General features: G+C 46.5%; 1 protein-coding gene across 1 annotated transcript in view; it reads left to right on the top strand.

Annotated features, from left to right (window-relative positions):
• The window catches only part of LOC119963845 (dedicator of cytokinesis protein 2-like), a 1,353,280-nt gene that overhangs the window by 324,625 nt on the left and 1,007,512 nt on the right, over positions 1 to 21,143 (top strand). Inside the window, 2 exon segments of the mRNA XM_038793193.1 lie at positions 13,484 to 13,556; positions 15,048 to 15,151. Coding sequence (XP_038649121.1) covers positions 13,484 to 13,556; positions 15,048 to 15,151 — 177 coding nt within the window.

Below are 21,143 nucleotides of genomic sequence, written 5' to 3'. Positions count from 1 at the left end.
TCACCTGTTGCACCTACAAACCAACTTTTTGTGACTCATGCACCAGGACACCAAGGTCCCTCGGCACAGCAGCATGTTTTAATATTTTATCATTTAAATAATAATCTCTTTTGCTGTGATTCCCACCAAAAAGGATAGCCTCACATTTGTAACCTCACATCTTTTGGGTTGTGGGGGCGAAACACATGCAAACACAGGGAGAATGTGCAAACTCCACATGGACAGTGACCCAGAGCCGGGATCGAACCTGGGATCTCGTCGCCATGAAGCTGGCCATGCTAAATTGCCCCTCGGTGGGATTATGTGGAAAGGATGGGGGATTGGTGCCCTTTCAGAGGGTCGATGCAGACTCTATGGGCTGAATGGCCTCCTTCTGTACTGCAGGGATTCTATGATTCTATGATCCTGTTTCAATGGATGACCAGCCAGACCTTCTCCATTACAGAATCACAGAATAATACAGTGCAGAAAAGGCCCTTCAGCTCATCGAGTCTGCACCGCCGCATGAAAGGCACCTGATCTGCCAATCCTAATCCCATTCGCCAGCACTTGGCCCATAGCCACGAATGTTAGGATGTGCCAAGTACTCATCCAGGTACTTTGTAAAGGATGTGAGGTAACCTGCCTCTATCGCCCTCCCAGGCAGCGTGTTCCAGACAATCACCACCCTCTGGGTAAAAAGGTTTTCGCTCAAAATCCCCGCTGAACCTCCCACCCCTCAACTTGAACCTGTGTCCCTTCGAAACTGACCCTTCAACTAAGGGGAGCATCTGTTTCCCTATCGCCTGTCCGTGCCCCTCATAATCTTGTACACCTCGATCAGGTTGCACCTTATTCATCTCTGCTCCAGTGAAAACAACCCAAGCCTATCCAACCTCTCTTCATAACTAAAATGTTCCATCCCAGGCAACATCCTGGTGAAACATCTCTGTACCCGCTCCAGTGCAATCACATCCTTCCTATAATGTGGTGACCAGAATTGCACACAGTACTCCAGCTGTGGCCTCACCAAAGTTCTATATAACTCCAACATGAGTTTCTTGCTTTTGTAATCTATTGATAAAGGCAAGTGTCCCATATGCCTTTTTCACCACCCTATTAACCTGCCCTTCTGCCTTCAGAGATCTATTGACAAACACGCTAAGGTCTCTTTGTTTCTCAGGACTTCCCAGTGTGAGGCCATTCTTTGAATATTTCCTTGTCAAATTGCTCCTTCCAAAGTGTAGCACCTCACATTTTTCGGGATAAAATTCTATCTGCTACTTTTCTGCCCATTTGACAGAAAATATATCTTCCTGCTACTCAAGACTCTCAGCCTCACTGTTAACCACCCGGCCTATCTTTGTGTCATCGGCAAACTTACTCATCCTACCCCCACATAGTCATATAAGTATTTTCATAAATGATGAATAATAGGGGACCCAGCACAGATTCCTGTGGAACGCCACTGGACACTGGCTTCCAATCACTAAAGCAGCCGTCTGTCATCACCCTCTGATTCCTACAGCTCAGCCAGCTTTGAATCCAGCTGATCAAGTTCTCCTGTATCCCATGTGCATTTGCCTTCTTTATAAGTGTTCCATATGGTACCTTGTCAAAGGCTTTACTGAAATCTGTGTAAACTACATCAACTGCACTACCTCATCTACACACTTAGTCACGTGCTCAAAAAAAAATCAATCAAATTTGTTAGGCATGACCCCCCTCTGACAAAGCCTTGCTGACTATTCCTGATCAAACTTTGCCTCCCCAAGTGGAGATAGATTCTCTGATTTAGAATTTTTTCCATTGGTTTCCCCACCACTGACGTGAGACTCACTGGAATGTAGTTTCCTGGTTCATCCTACAGCCTTTCTTAAATAGTGGGACCACATTCATGGTTCTCCAGTCCTCAGACTCTTCTCCCGTGGCCAAGAAGAATTAAAAATTTGGATCAGAGCCTTGGCGATCTCCTCCCTCGCCTCCCACAGCAACCTGGGACACAATTCGTCCGGACCTGGAGATTACTCCACTTTTAAGCCTGCCAACACCTCCAATGCCATGTAACTCCTATGACATTTTCCTCAAGAACCTCATAGTCTCTCTCCCTGAGTTCCATATCAGCCTCCTCATTCTCTTAGGTGAAGACAGATGTGAAATACTCATTTAACACCCTACCAATGTCGTCTGGCTCCACCCACAGATTCCCCCCTTAGTCCCTAATGGGCCCTACTTTTTCCCCGAGTTATCCTCTTCCCATTGAGATACTCATGGAATATCTTGGGATTTTCCCTACTATTACCCGGTAGAGATTTCTCACATTCCCTCTTTGCTCTCTTAATAGCTTTCTTAAGCTCCATCCTGCGCTTTCTGTACTCCACTGTTGCCTCTGTTGATTTGCTCCCCTTGTACTTACTAAAAGCCTCTCCCTTCCTTCTCATTGTCTCCTGAATATCTCTGGCGATCCATGATTCTCTGGGCTTGTTACTCCTTCCTATTACACTAGAGGGAACATGTTGGGCCGGTACCCTCCCCATTTCCTCTTTGAACATGCCCCACTGCTCTCCTGTAGATCTCCCCACCAGTCTACCTTGGCCAGATCCTGCGTCACTTTACGAAAGTCTGCTCTCCCCCAATACAAGACCTTTGTCTGCAATTTGTCTCTTTCCTTGTCCATGACAAACTTAAATCATAGAATTTACAGTGCAGAAGGAGGCCATTTGGCCTATCAAGTCTGCACTGGCCCTTAGAAAAAGCACCCTACCTAAGCCCAGGTCTCCATCCTATTCCCCATAACCTAGCAACCCAACTAAACTTTTTTTTTTAACACTAAGGGCAATTTAGCATAGCCAATTTGCCTAAGCTGCACATTTTGGACTGTGGGAGGAAACCGGAGCACCTGGAGGAAACCCACGTAGACATGGGGAGAATGTGCAGACTCCACACAGACAGTGACCGAAGCCGGGAAGCGAACCTGGGACCCTGGAGCTGTGAAGCAGCTGTGCTAACCAATGTGCCACCGTGCCTCCCTGGCTAAATAGAACCATGTTATCACATCAACAACCTGTCTGGCTTCATTAACTTGCTGTAACTTGGCGGATGGGAGGCAGGGCACAGAACAGGCAGTATTGCATCGATTTCCATTGCACACGTCACATGATTGCTGGGCACGTCATATAACAGGCAACGAGATATATTCCTCCTGCTTTTCATTTCCGTGCATGTCAGCTTCCAACCTGTATAGTCATGCTGGAAATTCCTTGATGCATGTCATTGCCTAAAGATGTTGACCTCCACGATAAACAACACCATTTCCTCTCAACTAATTAAATTATCCACAATAAATTATTCGTTTCACCCTTCAATTATAATTTTAGGCCAACTGCACCTCAGAACTGAGGTGAGACTCAAAGTTCCCCTGGTTGTCTTGACCTCCATGAGCCGCCTCAACCATCCGTTAAGAATGTTTTTTCTAAGGCAAGATGTTGCCGATGAATGAAGGAAAATGCGCATTATGTGTCTTCCATTGCTATCGAGGGAAGGTTGAGTAGGTTGGGGATGTGCACATTTGAGTTTGGAAGAATGAGAACTGATCTCAGTGAAACATATAAGACCCTGAAGGGGGCTTATCAGGGTAGAAGCTAAAAGGATGTTTCCCCTTCTGTGGCAATCCCAAATGAGGGGAAACCATTTCAGACAAGGGGCGGGATTCTCCGACCCGCCGCCGGGTCGGAGAATCGCCGGGGGCTGGCGTCAATCCCGCCCCCGCCGTGTCCCAAAGTCTTCGGCACCAGAGATTCGGTGGGGGCGGGAATTGCGCTGCGCCTGTCGGTGGGCCCCCCCCACCCCCGGCGATTCTCCGGCCCGCGCTGGGCCGAAGTCCCGCCGCTGACAGGCCTCTCCCGCCGGCGTGGATCAAAACACCTAGCTTACCGGCGGGACCAGGCGGCGCGGGCGGGCTCCGGGGTCCTGGGGGAGGCGCGGTGGGATCTGGCCCTGGGGGGGTGCCCCCATGGTGGCCTGGCCCACGATCGGGGCCCACCGATCGGCGGGCGGGCCTGTGCCCTGGGGGCACTCTTTTCCTTCCGCCTTCGCCATAGTCTTCACGATGGCGGAGGCGGAGGTGACCCCCTCCCCTGCGCATGCGTGGGGATGACATCAGCAGCCGCTGATGCTCCAGCGCATGCGCGGACTTCTGCCGGCCGGCTAAGTCTCTTCGGCCCCGGCTGGTGTGGCGCCAAAGGCCGTTCCCGCCGGCCGCAACCACTCCGGCACGGGCCTAGCCCCTCAATGTTAGGGCTTGGCCCCTAAATGTGCGGAGACGTCCGCACCTTTGGGGCGGCCCAACGTCGGAGTGGTTCATGCCACCATCACGCCGGGACCCCCGCCCCGCCGGGTAGGGAAAAATCCCGCCCATGGTGTCTCCCATTTAAAACGTAGGCGAGGAGAAACCTCTTCTTCCAGAGGGTCATTAAATTTTGAAACTCTTTTTCTCCGGAGAGCAGTGGAGGCTGGGTCATTGAATGTATCAAAGATTGTTGATCGACATGGGGGGGTCAAGGGTTATGACGGGCAATGCAGGAAAATAGCGTTAAGGTCGCAATCAGATCAGCCATGACCTTTTTGAAAGATGGAGCAGGCTCAAGGAGCCAAACGGCCTATTCCTATTCTTTTTTTTCTTCTGTTTTGATGTTCAAGGTCCAACTTTTACCCTTTCTCCCCCCCGTCTCTGCCCTTGGCTCCTTTGCATGGTGGGAAGGTAGAACCTGGTGTTTCCCAACCTTTGGCAGCCAGTGAGCCATGAGAAATTTGGCAGAGGATCTTGAGAAAAAAGTAGTAATGGCTCCGGTTAGTAAGGATCTTGTAGTAACCTCCTCATCTCCTCTTCATCCAGTCCAGTCCCTCAAGACTTATTGCTGACCCAGGAGGAAAACAAAAATAGTAAAATGGGGAAATACTGGCCTGAACTGGTTTTGCATACTTTAAAATGGAACACCAATAAACTGGTGAAATGAGAAGACTAGTGAGAAGGTTTTTCTCTTTCTGGGACATTCCTTTGGTGTGGTGACCCTCCGGTTAAATCGCCACCAGTCAGCTCTCCCCCTCAAAGGGGAAAGCAGCCTGTTGTCATCTCGGACTATGGCGACTTGAATTTACTGGAGCATCAAGTTAAATTTGGTATTCTCTGGACTGGGGCTTGAACCTACAGCCTTCTGACTGTGAATAGGCATGACTGAGATACACGTTATTCTCTTACTGGCTCTGAGGTACAATTGATTTGATTGTTGATACAGCACCACTGTGTAAGCACGTCTATTTTTTCTATTTATTTGCTCTCCCACCCCCCCTCAGAGAAGAAGCTGATTTCGTCACAATAAAAACAACAGATTTAAACCTATCCAACTGAGGCAAAATTAACTTCATCTGCCCTGACTCACAAGCTGTTGAAAAACACTCGGCTTTATTGAGTTGAGAAGCAGGTTCCTAGCTGAGTCACGTACGAGACATTATGCAGCTGCAAAGCTTGTTGCAGACTCAGTGGGCTGAAATCAGGCTGTCTGCTACTTTAACTCGTTTTCTTTCTGGTATCTGAAAGCCCATACCTGGTCAACTCGCTTCTCCCTCCTTCCCCCAGGTCTGGGCTCATACCGGATGGAGTGTAAGTCCGGTCCACCTGATCACTCCAGGCCCGTGCTGAATCTCTGAGGCCAGGTTGTTCACATGGACCCATAATTTCTCACCGACAGGTCTGCACCTGGTAATGGGGATGGAAATCCAATTCTTGCTATAGGCCTGAGAGGCCTTGTTGACCACCGGATCGGCCGGGTGTGCTCCGCTATTGAGAAACACTAGAGAGCCTCTGACTCTGGTCTCTGTACTGCTGGTCAGGTTAGAGGAAACCAATTGCTATCTTTCTCACATCCTCTGATCTTAAACCGGACAAATTAAAATAAGAAATAGGAGCAGTAGGTCAGACATCTCTTCGAACCTGTCCTGCAGTTCAATAAGATCATGGTTGACCTTTGACCTGAACGCTTTTCCATCTGATTCCCATTTACCTTCATTCCCATCGAATCAAAAAATCTATTGATCACAGCCTGGAGCGTTCTTCAGGATTGAACATCCACAGCTCTCTGGGGTAGATGATTTGAAAGACTAATGACCCCCTCCACCTCCGGAAGACCCTCCTCATCTCATCCGACCTTGCAATAAAGGCCAGCATACCATTTGCCTTCCTAATTGCCTACTCTTCCTGCATGTTAACTTTCCAATTTCTATACCCTGTTTCAATCTGCTTCTGCCAGCCAATCCAATTTCACACGTACAGCGTTTCCTCTCACTTCAAGAAATCTACAGGAACATTGTGAGGTTACGAAGCCAGAGACTTTCTTCCTTGTTCCTAATGCTTGACCATTCCCTGGATACATATGGCAGGATGATCTATCTCTGAATTATTCATGTCATAGGAGGAGGATACTTAGATTCACATGTGTATTCCCCTTGGTACGCTACTCCTGGAACAATAACAGCTTACACCGTATGGTGCCTTTGGATTTGTTTATTGTCACGTGTACCGAGGTACAGTGAAAAGTATTTTTCTGCGAGCTACTCAAACAGATCATTAAGTACATGAAAAGAAAAGGAAATAAAAGAAAATACATAATAGGGCAACAAAAGGTAAAAGATTAGAATGAGTATAAGAAGAGCTCGCAGAAAGTCGCCTCGCTCCGCCGCCATCTTGCTGCATTTCCTTTAAAACAGTAAATCATCGCAAGGCACTCCAAAAAGGAGAATTATCAAACAACATTCAACATCAAGACAAAATAAGGAGTTATTAGCCCAGGATGCTGGCTCAAGTCCTACCCCAGATTTAAAATGCAGACTGAAACCCCAGTGCAGTGCTGAGGGAGTGCTGTAGTGTCAGAGGTACTATCTTGCTGTCTTCCTGCTGAGATATTAAATTGAGGTCCTGTCTTCTCTCTCTTTTATGCCCAGGAGCAGTTCTGCCCAATATTTATTCCACAATCAACATGGCAGGAATAGGTTTATCTGGTCCTTGTATTTCTGTTGGTGGGAGCTTGCTTTCCAAAAATCGGCTATTGTATTTTTTACATCACATAAGAACAGAAGAACTAGGACCAGGAGCCCCTCAAGCCCATTCCGTTATTCAATATGATCATGACTGATCTCCTCTCGGCATCAACTCCACTTTCTTGTCTGTTCTTCATAACCCTTCAATCCATTACTGATTAAAAATCTATCTCCTCCTTAAATTTACTCAATGTCCCAGCATCGATCACACTCTGGGGTAGTGAATTCCACAGATTCTCGAGCCTTTGACAGAAGTAATTTCTCCTCATCTCTACATAGAACATAGAACAGTACAGGCCCTTCGGCCCTCGATGTTGTGCCGAGGAATGATCACCCTACTCAAACCCACGTATCCACCCTATACCCGTAACCCAACAACTCCCCTCCCTTAACCTTACTATTAGGACACTACGGGCAATTTAGCATGGCCAATCCACCTAACCCGCACATCTTTGGACTGTGGGAGGAAACCGGAGCACCCGGAGGAAACCCACACACACACGGGGAGGACGTGCAGACTCCACACAGACAGTGACCCAGCCGGGAATCGAACCTGGGACCCTGCAGCTGTGAAGCATTTATGCTAACCACCATGCTACCGTGCTCCCCCTACTCTAATTGCAGTCTCATCAGTGCCTTGTGATTTAAATCTGCGACCCCTTACCCTAAAATTATGACCTCTTGTTCCAGATTGCCCCAGAAGGGGCAACATCCGCTCCACATCTTCTTTGTCAATACATTTCATCATCTTGTATACCTCAATTACATAACCCCCTCATTCTTCTGAACCCGAGGGAGTATAGGCTTGAACTGCTCAATCTCTCTTCATAAGACAAACCACTCGGGCAGGATTCTCCCCTACCCGGCGGGGCGGGTAGTCCCGACACCGAGGAGTGGCGTAAACCACTCCGGCGTCAGTCCGCCAGGATGGTGTGGAATCCTCTGCACCTTCAGGGACTAGGCTGGCGCCGGCGAGGTTGGAGCCGTGCCAAGCGGCGCGGAAAGGGCTTGGTGCCACGCCAACAGACACCGAAGGGCCTCCGCCGGCCGGTGCGAGTTGGCGCATGTGCAGGAGCGCCAGCGTGTGCTGGCGTCATCCCAGCGCATGCACAGGTGGGGTTCGTCTCCGCACCGGCTATGGCGGAGGTCCACAGTAGTCGGTGCGGAGGGAAAGAGTGCCCTCACTGCACAGGCCTACAGCGGATGGTTGGGCCCCGATCGCGGGCCAGGCCACTGTGGGCCCCCCCACCCCCCACCCCCCCGGAGGTCCCCGGAGGCTGCCCGCAGAGCCAGGTCCTGCCAGTAAGTACCAGGTCTAATTTACGCCGGCGGACTGGCCTAAAACGGCCGACCGGCATGGTGCGATCCTCACCCTCGGTAAAACACTGGCAGCGGAGAATTCGGCAGTCGGTGAGGGGCGGGATTCATGTCGTTCTCCGACGATTCTCCGGCCCGGCCCGGCCCGACCAGGATCTCTGGAATCAACCTAGTGAACCTCCTCTGAACTGCCTCCAATACAACTACAACGCTCCTCAAATAAGGGGTGTACAATACTCTAATTGCAGTCTCATCAGTGCCTTGTGTAGTTGCAACAACACGTCCCTACTTTTATACTCTATTAGCGATAAAGGCCAAAATTCTATTTGCCTTCCTTATTACCTGCTGTACCTGCATGCTAGTTTTCTACTATTCAAGCATGAGGACACCCCAGTCCCTCTGTACCAAAGCACTCTGAATGTTTCTTTCCATTTAAAAAATAAGTTGCCTTTCCATTTTTTCAACCAAGATGTACAATCTAACACTTAAACACCATCTGCAAGATTTTGGCCCACTCACCTAACTTATTTATATCCATTTGTAAATTTCATATTTCCTCATTGCAACTTACTATCCCACCTATTTTAGACTAATCTGCAAATTTGACGATAGTACTTTCTATTCCGACATCCAAGTCAGTAATACATATTGTAAATAGTTGGGGCCTATGGACCGAACCCTTGGCACCTCATTAGTTACATCTTACCAACTGGAAAAAGATCTATTTATCCCGAGTCTGCCTTCTGTCAGTTAGGCAGTCTACTATCCAGGCTAATAAATTACCCCAAATCCCTCGTGTATTCACCTTTTCTGCAGCTCCTTATCAAATGCCTTCTGCAAGTCCAGATATACTACATCTACAGAATCATCATTATCCATTTGGTTTGCTACATCTTCGAAGAACTCTAGAAAATTAGTCAAACACGATTTACCCTTCATAAAATCATGTTGCTTCTGATGGATTGCGTTTTGACTTTTCAAATGTCCTGTTATTACTTACTTAATAATGGATTCTAACAATTTTCCAATGACAGACATTAAATTAACTGGTCTATGGTTTTCTATTTTCTGCCTCCCTCCCTTTTTGAATAAGGGTGTTACATTAGCATTTTCCAGTCTACTGGTACCTCTCCCCCATCCAAGGAATTTGGGAATATTATAACCAATGTATCAATGTAGCAGTTTAGACTCCTCGTTTAAACTCCCTCAAGTTTAGAAGAATGACGGGAGATCTAATTGAGGAAAAAAACTTAATGCAGCAATTGTTAGCACTGCTGCCTCACAGAGCCAGGGATCCGGGTTCAATTCCAGCCTTGGGTGACTGTCCGTGTGGAGTTTGCATTTCTCCCTGTGTCTGCGTCGGTTTCCTCCTGGTGTTCTGGTTTTCTCCCACAGTCCAAAGATGTGCCTGTTAGGTGGATTGGCCGTGCTAAATTGCTCCGTCGTGTCCAAAAGGTTAGGTGGGGTTACTGAGTAATGCAGATAGAGTGAGGGCCTGATCCTAGGTCAGGTGCTCTTAGAGATAGCTGAATGGCATCTTCCTGCACTGTTGGGATTCTATGTTATCTTTAACTTCCATGCTTAGCCATGGATGATTATCCCTCTCTTACACTGTTTCTTCCTCTCTGGACTACATTTTAGATGTGTGGATTTTTAGAAAAATTGCCTCCTCATTAGACAATACTAAATCCAGAAATGAAATGAAAATCGCTTATTGTCACAAATAGGCTTCAGTGAAGTTACTGTGAAAAGCCCTAGTCGCCACATTCCGGCGCATGTTCGGGGAGGCTGGTACGGGAATTGAACCATGCTGCTGGCCTGCCTTGGTCTGCTTTAAAAGCCAGCGATTTAGCCCAGTGTGCTAAACCAGCCCCTGCTCCCTGTTTATTTCCACAACATATCCCATGAAATAATCTCTTATATATTCATTTAACTCTCCCTCAAGGATAACTTTGCTAATTTGATTAATCCACTCTATGCATATTAAAATCACCGATAATTGTTGATGTACTTTTCCTACAAGCCTCCAATATTTTCTGGTTTATACTTTGCCTCACTTCAGAACTACTCTTTGGGCACCTATAGATTACTCCCGCCAGGATTTATTTCCTTTGCTATTTTTTATTTCTACCCAGACTGTTTCCATGTCTTGATCTCCAGTGCCTATATCATTTCTCATTGCAGCACTGATTCCCTTCCTTTACTAGCAAAGCTACATTATCTCATTTTTCTTTCTATCTATCCTTCCAAAAAACTGAGTACCCTTGAATAGTCAAATCCCAGACTTGGTCTCCTTGCAACCATGTCTCGGTCAGTGCTACCAAATCATAGCTCTTGGGGCTAAAGGGATCAAGGGATATGGGGGGAAGACGATACTGAACTTGAGGATCAGCCATGATCATAATGTATGGCAGAGCAGGCTCTATTTGCGCTGTTAACTCATTAATTTTGTTCCAAATGCTTTGTGCATTTTTGTCCTATTATCAAACTTCCCTACTCTTGTCTGATTCCTTGATGCAATATGACGTTCACATGTTCCATCCCTTCCTTTTATTTTCTGGTCACAATCCACTTCATCACTAACCTGTACTCCTACCTTCTCCGTTCACATTGATTTTCTAATTTTCCAGGCAACTGCTTTCCCCCCCATTACAACAGTGACTACATTTCAAACTTGTTTCACTGGCTGGAAAGCATTTTGGGGCATCTGACGATTATGAAAGGTGTTATATGAATGCAAGTCTTTATTTTATTTGATATGAGCAAAAGCTTGGTCAAAGAGGCCACTTTAAGGGGAGTGTGAAGGAGGGGGGGAAAGATGGGGAGGTGGAGAGGATTAAAGTGGGAATTACACAGCTTTGTGTCCAGGCAACAGTGCGATGTTTAAAATCAGGAATGCACCACGTGTCCAGAATTGGAGGGGTGCCGACATCTCAGAGGGTTTTGAGGACTGGAGGGCGACGTGGAGAAAGGGATGAGGCCGTGAAAAGATCTGAAATTCTCAGTTAGAATTTAATGGTGTTTCTGGATCTGGTGTCAATCAGTCAGCGCACACAGTGGTGATGGACGGACAGGGCTGGGTGCCAGTTAGGTTACAGGCTACAGAGTTTTGGACGTGTTCAAGTTTATGGAAGCTGCAAGATAGGAGACCAGCCAGAATTGCTTTGGAATGAATCATTTGGTAACAAGAAAGGAATGGATGATGTTTTATGGCACCACAGGCAATGCAATCAGACTCTCACCTTGGGCTCGAATAGCTCTCCAAGGCTGTGCATACTGGCTCAATTGAATTTTTTAGGAATTAGAGATTCTTGTTGGGTAAGGATATCGAGGGATTTAGAACGAAAGGCAGCTAAGTGAAGCTGCAATACAGATTAGCCACCTTCGAATTGAATGGCGAAACAGGATTAATGAGCTGACTTGTCTACTTCTGCTCCATTATTTCTGTATAGAGATTCTTATACATTTATTTTGATGTGGTTAAGACTGTTATTACATAGGGAATAAAGAATTACATTCAGATACATTAAGTAATTGCATACGAATATTCATACATGAATTTGAGGTCTGGTTTTCTCTTCCTTTCACAAACTTCAGGCTATAAGAACCCAACTTAAAAGTAATGTGCACAGTCAATTCCAGCCCCACTTGACCTGGAACATAGAACATAGAACATAGAACAGTACAGCACAGAACAGGCCCTTCGGCCCTCGATGTTGTGCCGAACAATGATCACCCCACTTAAACCCACGTAACTCGTATACCCGTAACCCAACAATCCCCCCATTAACCTTACACTACGGGCAATTTAGCATGGCCAATCCACCTAACCCGCACATCTTTGGACTGTGGGAGGAAACCGGAGCACCCGGAGGAAACCCACGCACACACGGGGAGGACGTGCAGACTCCACACAGACAGTGACCCAGCCGGGAATCGAACCTGGGACCCTGGAGCTGTGAAGCATTGATGCTAACCACCATGCTACCGTGAGGCCCAACTGGAGTTGCAACACAATTGAAATTAACAGATTAAATTTTAGAAAATAGCCAAACCCTCTGGTATTTGGCCTGCCCAATAACTACAGTCACCAGATTTGTAAATTTAAGCACAATTAATTTTTATTAATGACAAAAACTATGAGTAAATAAACAGCAAATAGAGCTGGTTAACTATTATCTAGTTCCTAACCTTCCTCTTTAACTGTCCGACCCTCTACACACACAAGACACACAAACACAGAGGGGAAAGAGGAGTGTGAAGAAAAATAAAAAGAATAAAAGTTTCTGTTTCAGATGGACATCTTCCAGGGGCTGGTTTAGCACATTGGGCTAAATCGCTGGCTTTGAAAGCAGACCCAGGCAGGCCAGCAGCACGGTTCAATTCCCGTACCAGCTGTCATAATATACACCAGTATATCATGGTGCAGACACACAATAATGGACACACACAGGGACCAATCAACATGTACAAACACCGCAGCCAATCACCAGTTAGAATACACACACTATAAAGGCAGAGGGCACCACGGTTCCCGCTCATTCTGGGTGCTGCCTCTCAGTGTAACAAGAACTCATCCAGCCCAGCACAGACTCACACCACGTGCTGAGAGATTCAACTGGTTTGGACAAGGCTTAGGTTTCTAGTTAAAGTTAGCATCATTTAGACCCACAGTCATTGTGTGTTAGTTAGTTAGAAGTTAGTTAATAAAATTGAGTTGAACCTTCATCAGTGTTGGAAGTGTCTGTTCATTTCTCAAGTCTACATTCGCCAACACTTCACCAGCCTCCCCGAACAGGCGCCGGAATGTGGTGACTAGAGGCTTTTCACAGTAACTTCATTTGAAGCCTACTTGTGACAATACGCAATTTTCATTTCAGTGCACCTTTCTTAAGTCTGGGCCTTCAGTTGGAGATTTTTACTTCCAGTCTGGAATGGTTTTCATTGTAGATTCATCCAGGCCTGCAAGGCCTTTTGAACCTGCAAGTCTCTGCAGGTTCAAAAAGTTCCAATCTAAAACTCCTGCCTGCCCCCTCAGCAAACTCTGAACCAGTAGTTCCACTTTGACCTGCTGAGTTTTTGTTACTGTTCCCAGGTTGCAATTGCCATTGAAGATGTTCAGAGGACCCACCTGCGCTTCACATTCAAACACAGATCATCTGCCGAATGTAAGTACATTAAACACCTCTTTGACAGGTGATAGTTGATTTTCCTTAAAACCCAGAACGTGTTCGAATTTGTAGAAGAAGTCTTATGAGCCCTCTGGAATGGCCGAGCAAGCCACACGGTTCAAGGGTAATTATGGAATGGCACCAAATGCTGGCCCAACCAGTGACGCTCACATCCCATGAATGAATAAAACAAATCACTGCATGTTTCTAGTTCTTGGTGATGCTGGCAAGGATATCTCAGTTATATTCCAGCTTTCAAAGACTGGGCCATCAAATAAATTAGGAGAAATTCATGCCTCCAGAGGTCATTGTACTACCTCGCAGGATGGTTTTGGCCAAGGTAAACTGGTGTCTCTGGTAGATTTACATCTCCTCGATCAGACTGGCTCTTTCAGCATTGTTGACCGAGAACAGATCCTCCTTGACAGTGTATCTTAGTATCAAAAATAGGCCTTTTCCTCGTGCCATTGGGCAGAAAGAGGGGTGGCCCACAATATCCCCACCACTGCACTCCCCCCACCTCCCCCTGCACCCCCTCCATCCCCCCCCCCCCACCCACCCACCCTGCCTATGTCGTAAGGAATTGTAATGGTGTCCCGCCGTTTTGTATGTTGAATAGCACCTTTCATGGCTTTAGAAGATCCCAAAGCACTTGGCAGCACTTACTACATTTGATAGGTGGTCGCTCTTTTGTGACACAGCAAAAGTAGCAGCCAATTTACACAGAATGAGATCCCACAAACATAAGGGCCGGGGGTGGTGGGGGGGGGGGGGGGGGGGGGGGGCGGGGCGGGCGGAATAAAGGAACAAATCAGCTGTTTTAGTGATGTTACTTGAAGGACGAATAATGACCAGGATACAGGAGCATGTAAGTCTGCCAGTATGTGCAGCTGGTCCATGCTATGGAAATTTTGAAAATTCCTACATATGGAACAAATAAAGAGACATGAAATGGGTAGTTTTTGGCACACTAGCAAGGCCAGTATTGGTGCCCATCCCTAATTTTCCATGAGTTTCCTCGACCATTTCAGAGAGCAGCTGAGAGCCAACTGAGGTTCTGGAGTCACTTGCAGGCTAGACCTGGTCAGGGCATCAGATTTCCTTGTCTAAATGGCATGAGTGGAGCAGATGGGATTCATGGACAATCACTGATACTTGTCCTGATCACCATTACTACACTGGCTTCCCATCCCAAATTTATTAATTTAATTTATAATCCATCAGCTACCATAATGAGATTTGAATCAACACCTCAGGGCATGAAGCTGACCCTCTAAATTACCAGTCCGGCGACATTACTACCATGCCACCATCCCTGCTGAAAATGCCAGGGAGGCAAATGTATGTTGAAGAGGGTAAAATGCTGAAACCCTTCAGAGGAAAAGGTTTGGAACCATTAGCCAAGACAGGTCAGGAAAGCTAGAAAATGTCGAAACACTTATCATTTTGCCAGACGAAAAATCCTTTAACGTTCCTTGTGTATTGCAGCGAGAGATAAAGGAGAGAAAATATTTGCAATGGCGTATGTGAAGCTAATGAAACCTGATGGAACAACCCTGCGAGATGGAGAGCACGACCTCGTCTTGTATAAGGTGAAAATACGCGGCGATGATATTTGAGTTGGTTTGTAATTTCTTTTCAGCTGGTTTTTCCTGATAGCTTTGCTCCGCTCAAAGGCACTGAATGTGGATCAAGTCTTTGTTGGCATTCAAAGCAGGGGATGGGGCATAAAAATAGGGAAGACTTGCTCCCCCAGTACAAGGCATTGGTGAGATTGTACCCAGAGTACTGCATCCAGTTCAGTCTTTTTATTTAAGGTGAGATGCACCTGTATTGGAAGCAATTCAGATAAGGTTCACTAGGTTGATTTCTAGGGGATGAAGGGATTGTCTCATGGTGGAAGCTTAAGCAGACTAGGTGATCTCACTAACTCTGAGGGGGTTTGATGGTGTAGCTGCTGAAGAAGTTGTTTCCACTTGCGGGGAGAGTCGGAAACTAACGGGAACAGTTTCAGAATAAGGGGTCTCCTATTTAAAACCAAGACGAGAAATAATTTCTTCTTTACGAGAATCAATAATCTTTGGAACTATGTTGATAGCAGTGGAGGTTGGATCATTAAATATATTCAATGCTGAGTGAGATAGATTTTTGATCAACGAGGGAGTCAAGGGTTATGGGGTCGGGTCAAGGGAGCAGCAGGAAAGTGAAGTCAAGACTGCAATCCATATCAGCCATGATATTGAATGGTAGATCAAGCTCAAAGTGCTGAATCACCTACTGCTGCTCCTGTTCTTAAGTTCTTATGTTCAAATCTCAGGGCTTTAGTGAATGCCTTTATTTGGGAATGAAAGGAAAGGAGTTTTTTGAAGAAGGTGTCACTTTTCCACATACTTCCTACGACAGAGATAACCAGTCATTGAACTGAATTTGGGAGTAAGGAGCTTGGGGTGCTTTGGGTGTGATATTGCAATCCCGTTGAGGCTGGCGCCAATTTCATTGTGCAGGGTGCATCTTGAGGGAGGTTCAAATCGAGCTTCGCGCCAGACACAAAACTGCGTGTGAGTCACCCGACACGTAGCGCCCGCCACAATCTGGATCACGCCCTCACTGGTTATTATTTGGGTGAATCAGGCATCACTCCCATGAACCCAAATTGGAGTTTGGGAGGTGGGGGAATGAAGAAAATCAAAAAATGGAAAAAAAAAAGAAGTCTTACACCTAACTGCAAGCCAGGGCGATTGCTTTTATTGCAACCCTGTGCAGTCACTTTTGTAACATAGGAAACATAGCAACCACCCTGTGCACAGTAAGTGCCGGGTCCTTGATCCTCCAGAGGTGTCAAGCTCACAGGTGCCAGTTTGCAGCCAATTCAAGTCACCCAAGGTTGAAGACACTGGATACTGCAAAGGCTACAGGCGCTGACAACATTCCAGCAATAGTACTTCGGAACTCACTGTGCCCCGAGTCAAGCTGTTCCAGTGAAGCTACAAGTGACATTTACTTGCCAATCTTGCAAATTGCCCAGGCATGAACCTGGAGACAAAAAGGACAAATTCAACTTGGCCATTTAGCAGCCATTAGTCTACTCTCGATCATCAGCAAAGTGCTGGATGGTAACATCAACAATGCAATCAAGCCCTACTTGCTCAGCAATAACCTGCTCACTGAGACATATTTGGGTTCTTCAAGGGCCACTCAGCTCCTGAACTCATTATAGCCTTGATGCAAAATGGGGGAATAAATGCTGAACTTCAGAGGTAAAAGGAGAGTGAATGCCCTTGGCATCAAGGCAGCATTTGAACAATTGTGGCATCAAGGAGCCTTAGCAAAACTGGAGTCAATGGAAATCAGGGAAAATTTTGTCACTAGTTGAAGTCATAACTGGCACAAGGAAAGGTGACTGTGGTTGTTGGAGGTCAATCATTTCAGTCCTGGGACATCACTGCAGGAGTTCCTCAAGGTAGTGTTCTCGGCCCAACCATCTTCTGCTGCTTCAACAATGACCTTCCCTCCATCAAAAGGTCAGAGGTGGGGATTGACAATGTTCAGCGCCATTCGTGACTCCTGAGATACTGAAGCAGTCCTTGCCCATATGCAGCATGACCTCGACAACATTCAGCCTTGGATTCATAAGAAGCAAATAACATTTACACCACAGTAGTGCCAGGAAATTACACCTCCAACAATAGAAAACCTAACGTTCTCCCCTTGACATTCAATGGCATTACCATTGTTGAGTCCCATGCTATCAACATCCTGGTGGCTACCTCTGACTAGAATCTGAACTGGACTGGCCATATAAATACTGTGACTTGAAGAGTAGGGTCAAGGCTGGAAATTCTATAGGGAGTAGTTCACCCCCGTACTCCCCAAATACTATCCACCACGCAAGAGGCTCATAGATACATAGATACACAGAATGATAGGAGCAGGAGGAGGCCTTTTGGCCCTTCGGGCCTGCTCCGCCATTCATCACGATCATGGCTGATCATCGAACTCAATAGCCTAATTCTGCTTTCTCCCCATAGCCTTTGATCCCATTCTCCCAAGTGCTATATCTAGCCGCCTCTTGAACATATTCAAAGTTTTAGCATCAACTACTTCCTGTGGTAATGAATTCCATGGGCTCACCACTCTTTGTGCGAAGAAATGTCTCCTTATATCTGTCTGAAATGGTTTACCCTGAATCCTCAGACTGTGACCCCTGGTTCTGGACACACCTATCATTGGTAACATCTTCCCTGCATCTACCCTGTCTAGTCCTGTTAGAATTTTATAAGTCTCTATGAGATCCCCCCTCATTCTTCTGAACTCCAGCGAGAACAATCCCGACCTAGTCAATCTTTCCTCATATGACACTCCCACCATCCCTGGAATCAGTCTGTTAAACCTTCGCTGCACACCCTCGAGAGCAAGAACATCCTTCCTCAGAGAAGGAGACCAAAACTGCTCACAATACTCCAAGTGTGGCCTCACCAAGGCCCTGTATAATTGCAGCGGCATATCCCTGCTTCTATACTTGAAACCTCTTGCAATGAAGGCCAACATATCATTCGCCTTCCTTACCGCCTGCTGTACCTGCATGCTTACCTTCAGCGACTGGTGCACAAGGACACCCAGGTCCCACTGCACACTCCCTCTCCCAATTTACAACCATTCAGGTAGTAATCTGTCTTCCTGTTTCTGTTTCCAAAGTGAATAACCTCACACTTATCCAAATTATACTGCATCTGCCATTGGTTTGCCCACACACCCAACCTGTCCAGATCTTGCTGTGGGATCCCTGCATCCTCATCACCAGTCACCCTCCCACCTAACTTGGTATCATCTGCAAACTTTGAGATGTTACATTTTGTTCTCTTTCTCTCATTCAAATCATTAATATATATTGTGAATAGCTGGGGTCCCAGCACTGATCCTTGTGGTATCCCACTAGTTACTGCCTGCCAATCTGAAAAGGACCCATTAATCCCTACTCTTTGTTTCCACTCTGCCAACCAGTTTTCTATCCACCTCAGTACACTTCCCCCAATCCCATGCGCTTCAATTTTACACAATAATCTCTGACTCGGGACTTTGTTAAATGCCTTCTGAAAGTCCAAATATACCACATCGACTGCACCCCCCCCCCCCCTCCCCCCACTTTGTCAACTGTACGGGTTACATCTTCAAAGAATTCCAACAGATTTGTCAAGCATGATTTTCCCTTCATAAATCCATGCCGACTCTGACTGATTCTGCCACTGCTTTCTAAATGTTCCGCTATAAAGTCTATGATAATGGATTCAAGCATTTTGCTCACTACTGACGTTAGGCTTACTGGTCTATAATTCCCTGCTTTCTCTCTACCTCCCTTTTCGAATATTGGAGTGATGTGAGCTACCCTCCAATCTGCGGGACCGTTCCAGAGTCTATGAATTCCCGGATGACCACCAATGCATCCACTAGGTTAGGTGGATTGGCCATGCTAAATTGCCCGTAGTGTAAGGTTAATGGGGGGATTGTTGGGTTACGGGTTACGTGGGTTTAAGTAGGGTGATCATTGCTCGGCACAACATCGAGGGCTGAAGGGCCTGTTCTGTGCTGTACTGTTCTATCTATCTATTTCCAGAGCCACCTGCTTAAGCTGTCTGGGATGCAGATTCTCAGGCCCTGGGGATTTCATAGATCATAGAATTTACAGTGCAGAAGGAGGCCATTCGGCCCATCGAGTCTGCACCAGCTCTTGGAAAGAGCACTCTACCCAAGGTCTACACGTCCACCCTATCCCCATAACCCAGTAACCCCACCCAACATTAAGGGCAATTTTGGACACTAAGGGCAATTTATCATGGCCAATCCACCTAACCTGCACATCTTTGGACTGTGGGAGGAAACCGGAGCACCCGGAGGAAACCCACGCACACACGGGGAGGATGTGCAGACTCCGCACAGACAGTGACCCAATCCGGAATCGAACCTGGGACCCTGGAGCTGTGAAGCAATTGTGCTATCCACAGTGCTACCGTGCTGCCCGATTTATCCACCTTCAATCATTAATTTTCCGAGCACCATTTCTCTACTACTGTTGTTCTCCCTCAGTTCTTCACTCTCACTAAACCTTTCATTCTCCAACATTTCTGGTATCTGATTTGTGTCCTCTTTTGTGAAGACAGAACCAAAGTATGTATTCAATTGTTGAACCATTTCTTTATCCCTTATTATGCATTCCCCTGTTTCTGTCTGTAGGGGGCCCACATTTTTCTTTACCAATCTCTTTCTCTTCACATATCTATAGAAACTCTTAGTGTCAGTCTTTATGTTCCTTGCAAGCTTCCTTTCGTACTGTACTTTCCCCTTCTTAATCAATCCCTCTGTCCTTCTTTGCTGAATTCTAAACTGCTCCCAATCCTCAGACCTATTGTTTTTCTTGGCCAATCTGTCTGCTTCTTCCTTGGATCGGATACTCTTTCTAATTTCCTCAATACCATCCAGGACAAAGGAGACCATGTGATTCGTATCCCACCAAACTCCTTCAACATTTACTACCCTCACCACCTATACATTAGTGGCAGCCTTGTATATCATCTACAAGATGCACTGCAGCAACTCCCCAAGGCTCTTTCCCCAGCAAACCCTCAACCTCTAACATCTGGAAGGACAAGGGCAGATTATGCATGGGAAAAGCACCACCTCCACGTTCCCCTCCAAGCCACACACCATCCTGACTTGGATATATATCGCTGTTTCTTCACTGTCACTAGGTTAATATCCTGGAACTATCTTCTTAACAGCAAGATGAAAATGAAAAATGAAAATCGCTTATTGTCACAAGCAGGCTTCAAATGAAGTTACTGTGAAAAGCCCCTAGTTGCCACATTCCGGCGCCTGTTCGGGGAGGCTGGTACGGGAATTGAACCGTGCTGCTGGCCTGCCTTGGTCTGCTTTAAAAGCCAGCTCTTTAGCCCTGTGCTAAACCTGTGCAGATAACCAAACCACTCCCTGTGGCAAAATATTACATTCCCCAACAATCCTCCAAACAAAGAGATTTCCCCTAACTTCACCCTTCACTCTCTTAAGTAGCAATTTTAAATTGTCATCCCTTGTCAGTGAAACAGTGATCAAGGGAAATAATCTTTTATCTATTCCCGCTATCAAAACACTTTACCATTTGAAAAAATCTGGGTTAGATTTTCTGGTAACTTTCTCTTTACTTGAAATCGTCTCAGAATTCAAGGTCTCTCTTCATAACAGTTTTTCCGACAGAGGCACCAGACTGGTGAATCCACTTTCCATTCTCTCGGTGGATTTAATGTAGTATCCATAATGGAAAGCTAAAATTACACACACACAGGGCTGGATATTGCCTCTCTCTCTCTCTCTCTCTCTCTCTCTCTCTCTCTCTCCCCCCCCCCCCCCCCCCAACCCGGAGAAAACCCAATGGCGCCTCTAACATCCCATGTTCTTCACAGGAGCACCATCAAGCAGCATTTTGCACCATAACGTCTCAGAGGAGATTAATGTTTGTGTACAATTCTGGTCACCACACTATCTGGAGGACGTGGAGGCTTTGGAGAGGGTACAGAAGAGGTTGACCAGGATGTT

This window comes from Scyliorhinus canicula, chromosome 3 (genome assembly GCF_902713615.1).
Source record: "Scyliorhinus canicula chromosome 3, sScyCan1.1, whole genome shotgun sequence".
Taxonomy (NCBI): Eukaryota; Metazoa; Chordata; class Chondrichthyes; order Carcharhiniformes; family Scyliorhinidae; genus Scyliorhinus; species Scyliorhinus canicula.
The sequence above is the reverse complement of the archived record's forward strand: the minus strand, read 5'-3'. Positions and strand labels throughout refer to the sequence as shown.